The 13,052-nt window shown below is 35.6% G+C and overlaps 1 protein-coding gene across 21 annotated transcripts in view; it reads right to left on the reverse strand.

Annotated features, from left to right (window-relative positions):
* Positions 1-10,052: 10,052 nt before the first annotated feature.
* Positions 10,053-13,052, reverse strand: part of Rbfox1 (RNA-binding Fox protein 1) — a 125,028-nt gene continuing 122,028 nt past the window's right edge. For all 21 annotated transcript variants that reach the window (XM_036816029.3, XM_070996599.1, XM_070996598.1 and 18 more), the window contains one exon: positions 10,053-12,923. In XM_036816029.3, the coding sequence (XP_036671924.3) occupies positions 12,879-12,923 (45 nt within the window). In that variant the 3' untranslated portion in view covers positions 10,053-12,878. The remainder of the gene's footprint in view (positions 12,924-13,052) is intronic.

The raw sequence follows: 13,052 nt of genomic DNA on the forward strand, positions 1-13,052 counted from the left end.
AAACGGAAAACAAATTGCGTTTAAAGTAAGCCAAATTGCTTGAAGGGGTTTAAATAAGTTACTGTTTTTCCCATGGAAATGAATTGAATGCTGTTTCATACTTGAATTGCTTGAATTTTCGTTTTAAAATATTTTTTGTTTTTATTATAACTGCTCAAATGTTTTTTTAATTTCCATGTTTTGTATAAATTTAACATTATTGTTTGAGACCCTAAAATGTATTTTATTCATTTTTAAATGTTTAGAGTGACTATATTTTTCCTAATGTTTCTTAATGATACAAAATATTTCAAGACAAATTCTTAAACCTATTTTGGGAAATGTTATTTTAGGCAAGGCATACATTTTGCCAAGACATTTTATGGGAAAAAGCTTATTAAACAGTTTACTTTTTATCAAAGGTATGTACCAACTTGATTAAGGTCTAAACTAATTAAAATCCCATGCTTAGGTTAACAAATGTAGATTTTTAATGACTGAGTTTATTTGAGTCTAATGATATATAATTACCTATTTTTAATCAAAGTATATGTTTTCCATTTATCTAAACAAGGTCTTGTATTTTTTAATTGGCCTTAAAGACCTCGAGACATATTTATTACAGGTTGTAATTTTTTCACAGTGCTCATGTTTGATTACATGTATTTGTGCTTGGCTAATCCGAGCAGTAAGGACCTCAAGATGCTTGTCTTTTGGCAGCAACTCCGTTTCTACCCGACTCGACTTGGTGTAGACTTGGTTTTGGTTCCGTTTCTGGTTCTGGGACTGGGATTGGGATGGGGTTTGGTATTGGGTTTGGTATTGGGTTTGCGTGCAGGACAGCCATTAGACGAGGACAGCGGCAACGAGGACAACGTGAAGGGACCTGCGATTCCCGGGCACGTGGCAGCGAATGTACTCACATATCCTTGCCTGCCTTGAAACGAGCGTGAAAGTATTTTCAGCATTTTTGGCGTAACGTTGAAACGGCCAATTAATATTTCTCCACTCCCAATTTGGTCCTTTCTGTTTTCCTTTTATTTTTTTTGCTGTTTTTTTTTAGAGGCCTATTGATTTTTTGTTACCTTTGCAAACTTGTTGAGGCGCATGGCTTATTTGAGTGGGCGGTGGAAAGGTGGGCGTGTGTGCCCAACAATTAAGCCATTTTCCTTGGGGGGCGGGAAAATGGCGGCAAGGTGGCTGTGTCTGTGGCTGTGGCTTTGTTTGTGTATCCGTGTTGGCCGACTGCAATTGATATCGCCCCATTGCATTCGGTTTCGTGTAATTGCAATGCATAATTCGGGCTTGGCGGTTCAGCGGTTTGTGAAGCGTTATAATGCGCTTATGTCCCGCCATGTCAGGGAAATCGGAGGCAGCCAACTAATATAATTAGGCAGATAAAGTGTCCGCTCTAATCAAACTCAGCCAGACGCCGGGCCAACTGCTTTGTCTGTCGACTAATCGAAAAGATAATCATCTGAAAGCCGACTTGGCTTGGAATTTATGGCTCTTAAGGTGTGTTTAGCGAGGCCTAAACATGAATTTAATGTTACCTGAAATTCTACTTTGGAAAAATAAAAAGTTCTTTATACTTAACTAGAACTATTGAAGTCTTTAATTCTGTGACATCATGTGAAGTTTAAAAACTCTATAATGAATTTTTAAAATGTTATACTTTCTTGAACAAATTTAGAACAACCATTAGATTAGTACTATAAACTTTCCGATACATATATATTTTTAAATTCAATTATGTATTATAATAAATTACAAAAATAATAATAAACCATCTGTTGGTAATTGGGAATTATCTCCCAACATTTACCAACAGATGGTTTACTATTATTTTTGTTTGTTTAATTTCCAAACTACCCTAATCAGAAAGACTAAATGTAAATATAATCTGTAAATATAATCTAGCAATTATCCTGAGAGATCTTAACGTATTCTACTTTAAATGATTTTGGCAAATTAAATATAACCTGTAAAATGTAAATATAATCTAGCAATTATCCTGAGAGATCTTAACGTATTCTCATTTAAATGATTTTGCCAAATTATCTAACTAATTTGCAATTTGTGGAGCATCCAGACATAATAAGTGCCCGGCCCAGGATAAGATCTAAGTCACTTGTTGAGTGTTTTTGGCCGTTGGCAGTCGACAAAGCACTAAAAGCCAGAAAGGCAGGCCAAAACCCCAGCTGCTGCAGTCCACTGTTGTCACAAAGTGTTCGCACAATTATTTTAAATGACTCGACACAAAAATTAAAAATGCAATAATTGCATAATGAAAGCGTGTGCCAGCAAAGTCGAGCTGGCTGACTGGATGGTTGGCAGCAGGAATCGGGCAAGTGGCCAAAACGGATGAGGCATGCCTCCGAAACTTGTGTGCATAATTCAAGCGAAGGGTCGACAGCTATAGCGCCCGGAAGGCGGTCCAGTGGGTGGATGTGGATGAGAGGTACGGATCCCAAGGACCAAAGAACAGAAAAAGGTCTCCGAGAGCGGTCGGCGATGGTGTGAACAAAGAGAGCAAATCCAAAGCGGCTTAAATGTGTGCTAAGTGCCGTTGAGCTTATAATGAAACACGACACACACACACTAACTCACAGAACCGCCCACTTACACCTGCGCCTAACATATACACACCTTTTTACACAGAGAAAAAAATATAATATTTAAATGTCTAAGATTCCACACCATATTATTTTTTTGGTATTTTTATTTAATTTTAAAAAGGACTAGGAATAAAAACATGTATTAATATATTTTTCGAAATGTAATGCTTCAATTCTGTTTTTATTCGAGTTAATCAAAAACGAATAAAAACGTAACATTTTAAGGTTAAGCTTAATCATTTGAATCTAAGGACTAAAACTTTTTTTTTAAATTTTTAGTCACTCGATTTCTCACTTGATTCTAATATAGTACCAAGTCTCCAGAGGTTTTATTTTTTATACGAAAGGATATATGAAAATGTTATATTACAACTTATTATTACAATACTATTTTAATTTTTATAAAGTAATATTCCCGATAAGTTACAATCTATAATATTTCTAGCATGCTTTTTCCCGTTGTGTTTATGGACAAAGAGAAAGTTCGAGACAGGGACCGAGGGAAACGCAGTGGAGCGTAGTTCCCGCACAGCAGCCACACCCACTTCCGGTGTTTGTCCAGGTAAAGCTGGGGGCCAAAACGCAAACCGCAAAAACCGCCAACACATACAGATACCAACAAACACACCCAAACACACAAACAGACACTAGAAGCCCAAACAAAGCACTAAACTAGGCGCAGCCTCAAAGCCGCAAAGAACCGCCTCGTTTGTTATTCTGTGTTTTTTTTTCCTTTTTTATGATTTATTTGCCAAACAAAATTTCCGTTGTCATCTGCTTGATTGATGGCCTCGAGGTCCCGCAGGATGCTCGCCTGTCAGTCCTCCTATTCATTTGAGTGTGTTATTAAACTCATGCTTAATTAACGCAATTATTTAGGCCATTTGTTTGGCAGCAGCGAATTGTGTTTCGATTTAAGCCCCCTTCACATTTGACTGAAGTTAACTTGGTTGGCCCTTCAAGCACATCCCCCAATTGCTTGTCACTTCAAAGCGATTTTCGAAATGGTCCCTTTTTTTGACTCACTGAAAAATAAACATAAATTCCAAAAAGAAGAATGACTTTCAGTAAAATAAAAATTTAATGATTTTTTTTAGTCTTAGTTTAATTAGGACAATTTCATGGAATTTAATGCAATTAGCAGCAGCCACACAGTTAAATTAAGTTATTTGCAAATTTATTAAATTGATATATATTAACATGATAATTAATTAGAAAATATTAAATGTTAGTTATTGTTATTAACTCAGGCATGCTGAAAGTAATCAAGAAAAAGTACTTTGAAAAAAAGCTAAATATATATAAGAGGATAAACATATTTGCTTTATTGTTTATACATTTAAAAAAGTTTATTAGGAAAAAAAGGTATTAAAGGTAAACTGGACTAAAACAGTTGAAGTTTAATATTTTTTCCAGGTGTATTCATTTTTTAGCCATCACCACCATTTCTCCCGAGGCCGTCAATGCTGGCGTTGTTGATCACAAAAAATTAAATTGAATACACAATTGAATTTTTGAAAAATGGCTGCACAGCCAGCCCAGCAGCCATTGCATAACTCCACAGCAGACAGCTTCGAGGGGGAAAAGCCATTCACTCAGGGGAGGAAAATGGAAAACTGCAAGGTGCAGGCTGAGTTATGACAGTCGTCTAAGGTCACGCCGGCAGCAGCTGTCGGTGATGGCTGGCGAAGTGAGCCTGGACAGTTCCCATGCATGGCAAATGACAGCCGAAGTCGAGGTGTTCGAGGATTCGCCTCGACTCAAGTGCAATGATGCGGCAATAGCAGTTGGCCAAGGATGTGCCAGCGATCCGGGATGAGAGGCTGCCAAGTGCCTGGCAATTGATTGTAAATAGGAAAATGATTACACATGAAATTGGGGTAGCCTTGGCTTCATTCGGAGGGTTCAAGAGGTCGCTGTAAATGATGCATCATGTACTTCAGCTTCGGATAATAATTCTTCACCTCAATCCCAAGATATTTCTGTCAAATTAAGTTTCCGACATTTTTGCGGCTTAAATGCTGGTTAATCCATTGACAGAAAGTGCACTTCTAAGAAGTTAATAGAATCTATCAGTTTTTAAGTGACTAAAGGTACTTGGAACTACCAGCAATAAATTCTATACTGTACCTTAAAGTACTTCAATAAAATAAAATATGAAAAATGTTTAAGTTCAAATATACATTTAAATTAATTTAAAATTTTTATTGATGTGAAGATTTTTTTAAATACTCAATTAAATTGTAAAATAAAAAATTTTTTATTGTCTTGCGTTTCATCCTTTTATCCAAAATTTTGTATATTAATGTGTGTGTTTTTTAGTTATCCCAAGCATAGATTACGGAGCACCAATCCTAAATACTCTCGAAGTATCATTTAAAGGGTTCAGAAATCCTTGGTCAACTGAAAATCTGCTGTGTCCTCACTGGCCGTCTAAATATTTAGACAATCAAACAAGATTTGCGGCAGGCAAGCTATTTATTTAGTGGTTAAGATGCTTGCTTCCCAATCGATTCGGATGGACCGATTGCTTCCTTTGCGGTGTGGGCAAATGTTGCAGTCATGGGAATTTCGTTTACGTTTCGGTTGCTGCCCGATTTTGCGGTGCCAGTGGCTTCGATGGGGCGCCAAGGGGAACAAAGTTGCCCAAAAGCAAAGTCAAAGGCGGAATGCGAAAGCCAAAAGTCAAGGGGGTTTTTCATTTAACGTGCAAATGAGGTCAAAGGGTGAAAGCTGCTCAAATGTTCGTTGGATGTTCGATTAATTAGACATTCGGCTTTAGCATCGAAGGCTATCGACAATTTACAGCTTAAAGGCGGTACTTAATTTTTTGGTAGGAACAAATAAAAAAAAGTAAAATTAGTCTGATGTATATAGTATTATTTATGGTTTTTCCTGCATTCTTTCTAATATTTAAAATTTATATTAAAAACTAAATTATAATTACACTTATAAGCAATGTAAGTACGTTCCACTGATTTTGGTTCTCTTTTTAAAAAATCGGGGACTTGGCAAAGACTGTTTTTCAATACTTTTCAGTAACTTTTTCACTGCCTCTTAAATTTAAAGAAATAAATCAAATTTTATTGGCGACAAAGTGCAGTGCACGACCTCAACGCAGACTTAATTTGCATAATCGAAAATGAGATCTGGGTCCGGGGGCCTTTAAAAAACTTTAATTGAAACTCGTTACGAGGCACGTACAAGCCGCCAACGACACTGTTAATTATAAATTTCGCCCGTTGTGTGTGTGCTGGTGTGGGTTTTTATTGCGCTGCATCGGCAATTAACAGACAAATATAACAACAAATAACTGGCAGCCAGGTTTGCAGATGCTGCGATTTTTATGCCCAGCGATGGCCGGTCGTTGAATTATTGGCGGTTGTTCATGCCGCAGCTGCCGGCATTAATCCAACACGCTCGCAGCCAGGATACACCCGTGCACCCTTGCACCATGGCACATCTAACCGATGCGCCTCGTAAAGCAGGCCCACAATGCCCAACAATACGCCATCCGTATGCCCCATTCCAGCCCGATTTCGGCTTCGGTTCGACATCAGCCCTGGCCAATGGGTATTTTTTGCAGTGATTTGCGTGCATCGGCATGTCCTGCGAGGATTTCGACCTCTCTGGCTGCGGGGCTTTTCTCGTTGTTTCGTTTTTGCACGCCACATATCGGGGAGTTCCAGGGGTATCCCGGTTATCTGTTAGTTAGATGGTTTTTCTAGATAATATCCCGAATTGATAACATTTTATAATGATAAATACAAATTTAAAGATCATATAAAGCTTTGGAAATGGAACCTGTAAGTCATCATATACTTCAATATAAAATGCAGCACAACAAGTACTTGTGTTTTGGATTTTTTTTTATGGTAAAACTCAGCGAAAAAAATATAAGATAGTACCTAAGGTCATATAATTACTTAAAGCATTAAGGATTAACTTTTAATTAAAATTTTAAAAATATATATTAAGAATATAGGTCATTTTTAAAAACTTGTAAGTCCTTCTATTCTTTAGCTATTAAAGTTATATAAAGTTTTTAGACAATTATCTTTGTGTTCAAGAAAAATATCTAAATTTGTTATCACATAAATTTCTTAAGAGGGTCGGCAGTCCAACAATTTTTAAGATATACAGAGCTCTCGTTAGATTTATGAATTTAAGTTTAATGGGTACACCAAGATCGATCACATGGTCACCCATTTTTATTTCTGGAATTTTTGTACTTTTGCATCCCTGTCTGCCATTCAATTGAACCAAAACGCGGATGGTCACTGGGGTAGACCGATGGGTGGGGGATCGGGTGGGTGTCGTGAGGGTACGCATACGCACTCTCTGATTGCATCAAGTTGAAATAATGTAATTAGTTTTTGTGCCGCGGTCGGGAGTAGGATGCAATTCGGTGGAGTGGGGATTGCTGATGTGGCTTGGGGTTTTGTTGGGGCCATGGTAACGGTCGGACGAGTTTGCCAGTCCAATGTTGTGGGGCCTCGTTAGCAGTTTGTTTTGTGGAAGAGAGTTGCAAAAGAGGTGGCTTTGGGACTGTTTGTTTCGATTGGAATTTGGTAATGATAAGTGCTTTGATTAGACGCCGAGTAATTTTGACACTTTGAAAATGGTTGTAACCATTTGCAATTATATAATTGAAGAGCTCCTGAACTAAATCGAAATTTGTGAAATTCATGCTGTAAAGTATGCTACAGATTTGAATCTATCAATTCGTAAATTTTAAGAGAATTTTATTTGTTTTCAGATTATTCTAAAGGTATTTATGTACCTTTTAAAAGTACCTAAATAAAATATTTAACAAACTTACTCATATCAACTGAAAAGTTTGATAGTCTTTTCTAATATAGATCGACTTATACCATATCTCAGCGCTTAACAGATCAAACTAAACTTTTCCAATTTAATTATCCCATAACTAATAATCCAGTAGCTACTGAACTTGCTTAACTCTTCTTGAATCGCAGGATTCATCTACTATTCTTCCCCATTCCCCTTTAGTTGGCAGTCTGGGCTTCGGTTCCATTTTCGTCCTACATATTTAAGTATCTCTTATATCAAACTGGCAGAGAAAAGTATTTTTTGGCCACATTCCATTGCGAGAATCAGAAAGCAGACCGGGCCAATTTAATGGCGCCCATTACGCGCCATATCGAATGGCCAATTGTGCCCAAAAAATTATCGCACCATGGCATGCCATTGCCGCTCGGCAGTCGACCATTCGCTTGACTGTCAAATAATTAATTAGAAAATAATTGCACGTAATAATTCATGGGGCCCATTGGGCCGTTCAAATGGAGATAGATAGGGAGAAGAAAGCGAATAAACCCATGGGCAGCCTGCCACAGATTTCGTCCTGCGATTGCCTTTCTGCCTGGAGTGTGGGAGATGGCTAATTCCAACTGCTACTGCTGTTAATTTTGTATGCATTCGATTGGGTGCGCTGTGCGTTTGCGTAATGCCCCACACTCCCGAAACTGTCATGACGCATACATCTAAAATTAATCATCGGCATGCAGCATAATTTATTATGTCACACAGCGGCCGCATTGGCCACAAACCCAAAACTGCCAGCAGGACCAAATCAAGCCAGAGGCCGAGAGGCGTTTACTTCCTGCGGTTGTCGGTTTGACATGACACAGTTTAAAACAGAGTCCTGGCTCTGATGCTCTTTGTTTCACAGCAGAGGGGATTATTTTAGAAACGGATAATAATAACAAATATACGAAAAAATGTCCATTGTTGAGCTACGAAATAAAAACGAATTTAAATTTCTTTATTACAGATTCTAATACAAAAAACATGAGTTGAATTTTTCTATAAACGGATAATAATTAAAAATATAGAAAAAAGTATAACTAATAAAAAACATTTGTATTTGACAATGAAAATAAAAATGTACATTTAATTTAGCCATTACCAAAATATTTTATTAGTTTATTTATTAAATAAACAGAAATCGAAGTAAGATTGTTTTATTATTAAACAGATCTTTTCTTTAAAAACCCCATTAATATGGGGATAGTACAAATTTTCAAAAACGAAATTAAAAATTATATTAACAAATCTACTCAAGTAAAGGCTGAACTTTTTTATTCACATATAATTTCTTTATTTTTAAAATATTTACCTTAAAAATGTTCCTGTATTTAGTCTAGCTTAAAATATATTTTCCTATTTTCTTCCGACCATTGTTGATGCCTGTCAGTTGGTTCTACCTTAGCAATGCCATGTAGAATGTCGGTTGTCGGGCTCTTCAATCAAATGCGAAAATTTGTATAATTATAGGCTGGCCGACTGCAGGCCTCAAGTGGTGGAGCCATTTGATTTAATCACGTTAATAGCCTTTGCATGTCGCGGTGTTCTCTATATATACACACAGCCACGATGTGTGTGTGTGCGGAGCTTAGAGGTGTTAAATGTTTGCGGTTGCATTGTAATAAACTTGCATGCAAATGGCCGGCCATCAACTTTAATTACGCCCCGAGTGCCACAGAGTTTTGGAGTAATGAAGAAAAACTGCCGGGCTCCAACGGAAGGTAAATTGATGATTGATGAAATTTTTTACATGTGCGTGCGGGCCGGGCTAAAATGTCTGGAGAGGTTTTCCCATAGAGGTGTGAGCCGTCAAAGGGTTTCCGGTAGATGTGCGATAAGTTTTTGCTTCCCCTATGATTGATTGTGTGCTGCTAAATGTTCCATTACCATCTTTCACTTTAACATGAAAAAAGGGAGACACATATCCGTAATTTATGGAGGTCTGTCGGCAAAGTTGTGCCCTCCCCCCAAAATGAAAACACAATTGTTTGGATTATTTTGCATTTTTTAAAGTTATTTTTATTGCATTTCTCGCTCTTTCCTTCTGGCGTTCTTTTCAAATGTATTTTGTATGAATCTCAAATGTTTTCCACTTGCTTGCTATTTTATTTGCCATTCACAAACAATATTACAATTTTCCATGGATTGGTTTCGTGTCTCTTTTTTTTTGTTTTCTATGTTTGTTTACAATTTGTCACAACCTTACAAATTGAAAATTGATATAAACCAATAAGTTTCGGAATTTGTGTACGTTTATTATTGAAATTTCTCATTCAATACCTTTCGGCATGTGGTATGTCAAGTAAGTTAAATTTGAGCTGGATTTTCCTTTGGTTTATTCGTGTTTGCTGTTGGTTGGGCTTTGTTCTGCGATTGTTGCTAATATAATACTTTTTGTTTGTCATCTCTGCGGTTCTATTATCAATTTTGTTTTGTAAGGTAGCGCCTGAGAACGCTCGGCTTGGCCTTTTTTTGCCACCTAGCCCGTTCCTATACACAATGCTAAATTTAAAAAATATTTTTCCATTACCATCTAAATGTTTAAAAATCAAAATAGGCCTTTTTGCATATTTCCGTTTCTTTGGGGTTGTCGGGAGTGGGGAAAACTGTAATGCTATTTTCATGTTTTTATGTTTTAATTCATATTTTTATTTCAATTTGTATTTTGCATTTGCTCATAAAAACAAATGGTACAACTTACAATTTGGCACATCATTAAAGATTAGAGTTTCCATATAATATATATTTATATACTTTATATTTATACTTTATATGACGCCTAGGCATCTGATCTATGTGAAAGTAAACAAAAGCTGGCGCTGGCTTATGGTTAGACTACACAGATTACACAGTTTTTTTTGGGGGGTCACAAAGTGGATCGGGTTAAATGAAGACTTTATCATATACATCATATATCGTATTGTTATCATATAGCTGCAGTGTTTGATTGAGTTGCGTTTGCATTTATAATTTACTTGTAGGTTGACTTTCCTCAACGCATTGCTTAAGACAAAAATTGTGTTTTCCTTAGATTTGTTTTTTTTTTTTTTGTTTGTTTAAAAGTTTGCGGTGGAAGTTGAGTTCATAATTTAAATGTATATACCGTACCGTAATATATTTAAGTTTGCTCTATAACTAGATGTTTTCCCTCTTGCCAAACCCAAATATCTGTGTGTTTTCTCTTTTCTGGTGTGTGATCGGGGTGGGCCAAAAAGTATACTAGGCTTTTTGGCAAACTATTTTTGTTGCGCTAGTTGAAAAATTCATTAAATTTAATTACGTCTTTATTTTATAATTCACTTGAAAGCTACTTTTAATTTGGCAATTGTTGGGTTCGATTTGTTGTTTTTCTTTATTGTTTTCCCTTTAGTACGTAATCATTTACTTATTCTTTTGTGTCGCCTGTCGTCAGCATATATAAACTAAATACCTAACTAAAAATCATTTAAAATATAAACTTTGGCTTTAAAAATGTCAACGTAAAAATAGTATATCAATGCATGTTTATGAGAGAGAATCAAATAAAAGGTACCCCATAAATGGACGCACAAATGTGAGTATGACATAAATTGCTTCGATTTTTCAGGACCCTAGCCTGTGCGTGTGTTGTTTGTGTGTGCGTTGAGAGGAATAAGGTAAAATACCATATGTCATCGTAAATATGTACAATCTGAGACAGTTGCTAAGTGATTAGAGATAAACAAAAAAAAATAACATCAAAGTTGAAGCTCTTTGGAGTTGATGAAATTTTCATTCCTTACTTCTGCCCTCTTTTCAAGTAATTTGTAGTAGGTTTTTAGGGAAATTCGAAGAACACCTAAAGAATTGCACGATTACACACACACACAATAATTAGTAGCTTTTCTTTTTGTTTCTTTTAGCATAGTATGGTTGATAAACAACTAGTATAAATTTGACGACAGTAGCTGCCTAAGAATCAAAATAGAGAACGACGTCCTTTTGTTTGGTTGTTTTTCCATTGAGCATTTAATCGTTAACATTTGAAAAATACACAACGTTAAAAGTTTCTTGATTTCATTTTCATTTTTTGTTTTTGTGTGTGCATTAGATTCGAGTGTGTATAAAATAAATTCTTAGTTTGCTTAGGGAAGTTTCGCTTCGGTCTAAACCGATCATGAACAACATCGAAACGACGTTTCCTTTTTCATTTTGGTTTTTTCGTAGTTTTTTTTTTGTTTTTTTTACACAACACACAAGGAAAGTGCTACGGAGTAAGAGCTAAAAATTTTAATTTTTAATGCTTATTATTCGATTTCCACATCATTCATCAATGGCTTTTTGTCACTGGAAGCTTGACCTTTTAAAACTAATATTTTTTTTTGTTCAATTTTTCATTTTTTTGTTGTCGCTTTGCTGCTATGGCGGCATTTAAAGTAAATATTATTGTATATTTCAAGGATATGTCTACGTGTTGATCTTTTGCATTTACCTATGCGCTACAATTTTTTTGAGCAATTCGAATTGAGTCGAGAGTTGAGTGAGTGGTTTTAGCTGCCAAAATATAAAATTATTAGGAACAACCAAGCAATGCATTAAAATTAAATTCGTTGACAATACAGTACAATACAGAAATGAGTATTCTTTGGGTAATCAAATTAGAGATATCAATCTAAAGTATATACGAATAAATATATATTTTTGTTTGTGCTTTAACAGTTCGCAAATAATATACAATTTGATTTGTTATGGTGGCTGCATTGTTACTTTCTCTTACTACACACTACAATGCTAATAAGAATAATTTGTAAATCATAGGGACTAACTTAGTTCAACGAAGTTTTGAAAATCAACAACCGTGGGTCTATGTTTATTTTTTTTTGATGATGTTTCAGCATGAAAAGTACCTCAAACATTGCTCTTTTCCTGGTTTCGGTTTGATATACAAATACAATGCCTATATATAATAACTATATATCATGTTGCTATGTATATATATATATAAATTCTGATCTGCCGCACACAAAAAGTTTCAGCTTTTGTTCTGGTAAAAATCTACGCATGAAGCACATTTTTTTTTTCATTCCCTGCAAAACTATTTTGCAATTTGAATTTATGTTTTAATAATTTTTTTTTACTTTTTTGTTTGGTTTACTTATATAAACTCCATAGAACTGCGTTTAGCGGCGTATATTTTCCTTTTTTGGTTTAGCTTTTTTGCTTTTACTGGACGACATTGATTTGTTCATGTTCTTTTTTGTTTCTTTGTTGCTTAGCTTTGATTTTCAACTCTCCAAGGACTTTGAGCGTCTGTTGTTGGTGTTGGGGGCTGAGTATCCTGCGTCTATCGGTTTAGTGGTAACTTCTACTTACTGCACGTAGGGAGGAGTATTTACGTCTAAGTTACTTATTTGCTTTGCTTTGTTCATATATTGAGCATTTTCATCGAGAGTAGTTCAAGTGCATTATTTGGCTGACTGGCGTAGATTGTTCTTAATATGGCGTGAAACGATTGAAGCCACCGCGATACATGGTTGCCTAATGAAAAATGTGAAGAAAATCAAATAAGGTTTAGTAAGTTGGTAAATAATAAATAAATAATAAACTTCTCATAAAATTAAATGGGAGTGCTGGACTCTCAGACATATATTTCTTTATTATATAATA

Source organism: Drosophila suzukii, chromosome 3, assembly GCF_043229965.1.
Source record: "Drosophila suzukii chromosome 3, CBGP_Dsuzu_IsoJpt1.0, whole genome shotgun sequence".
NCBI classification, from domain to species: Eukaryota; Metazoa; Arthropoda; class Insecta; order Diptera; family Drosophilidae; genus Drosophila; species Drosophila suzukii.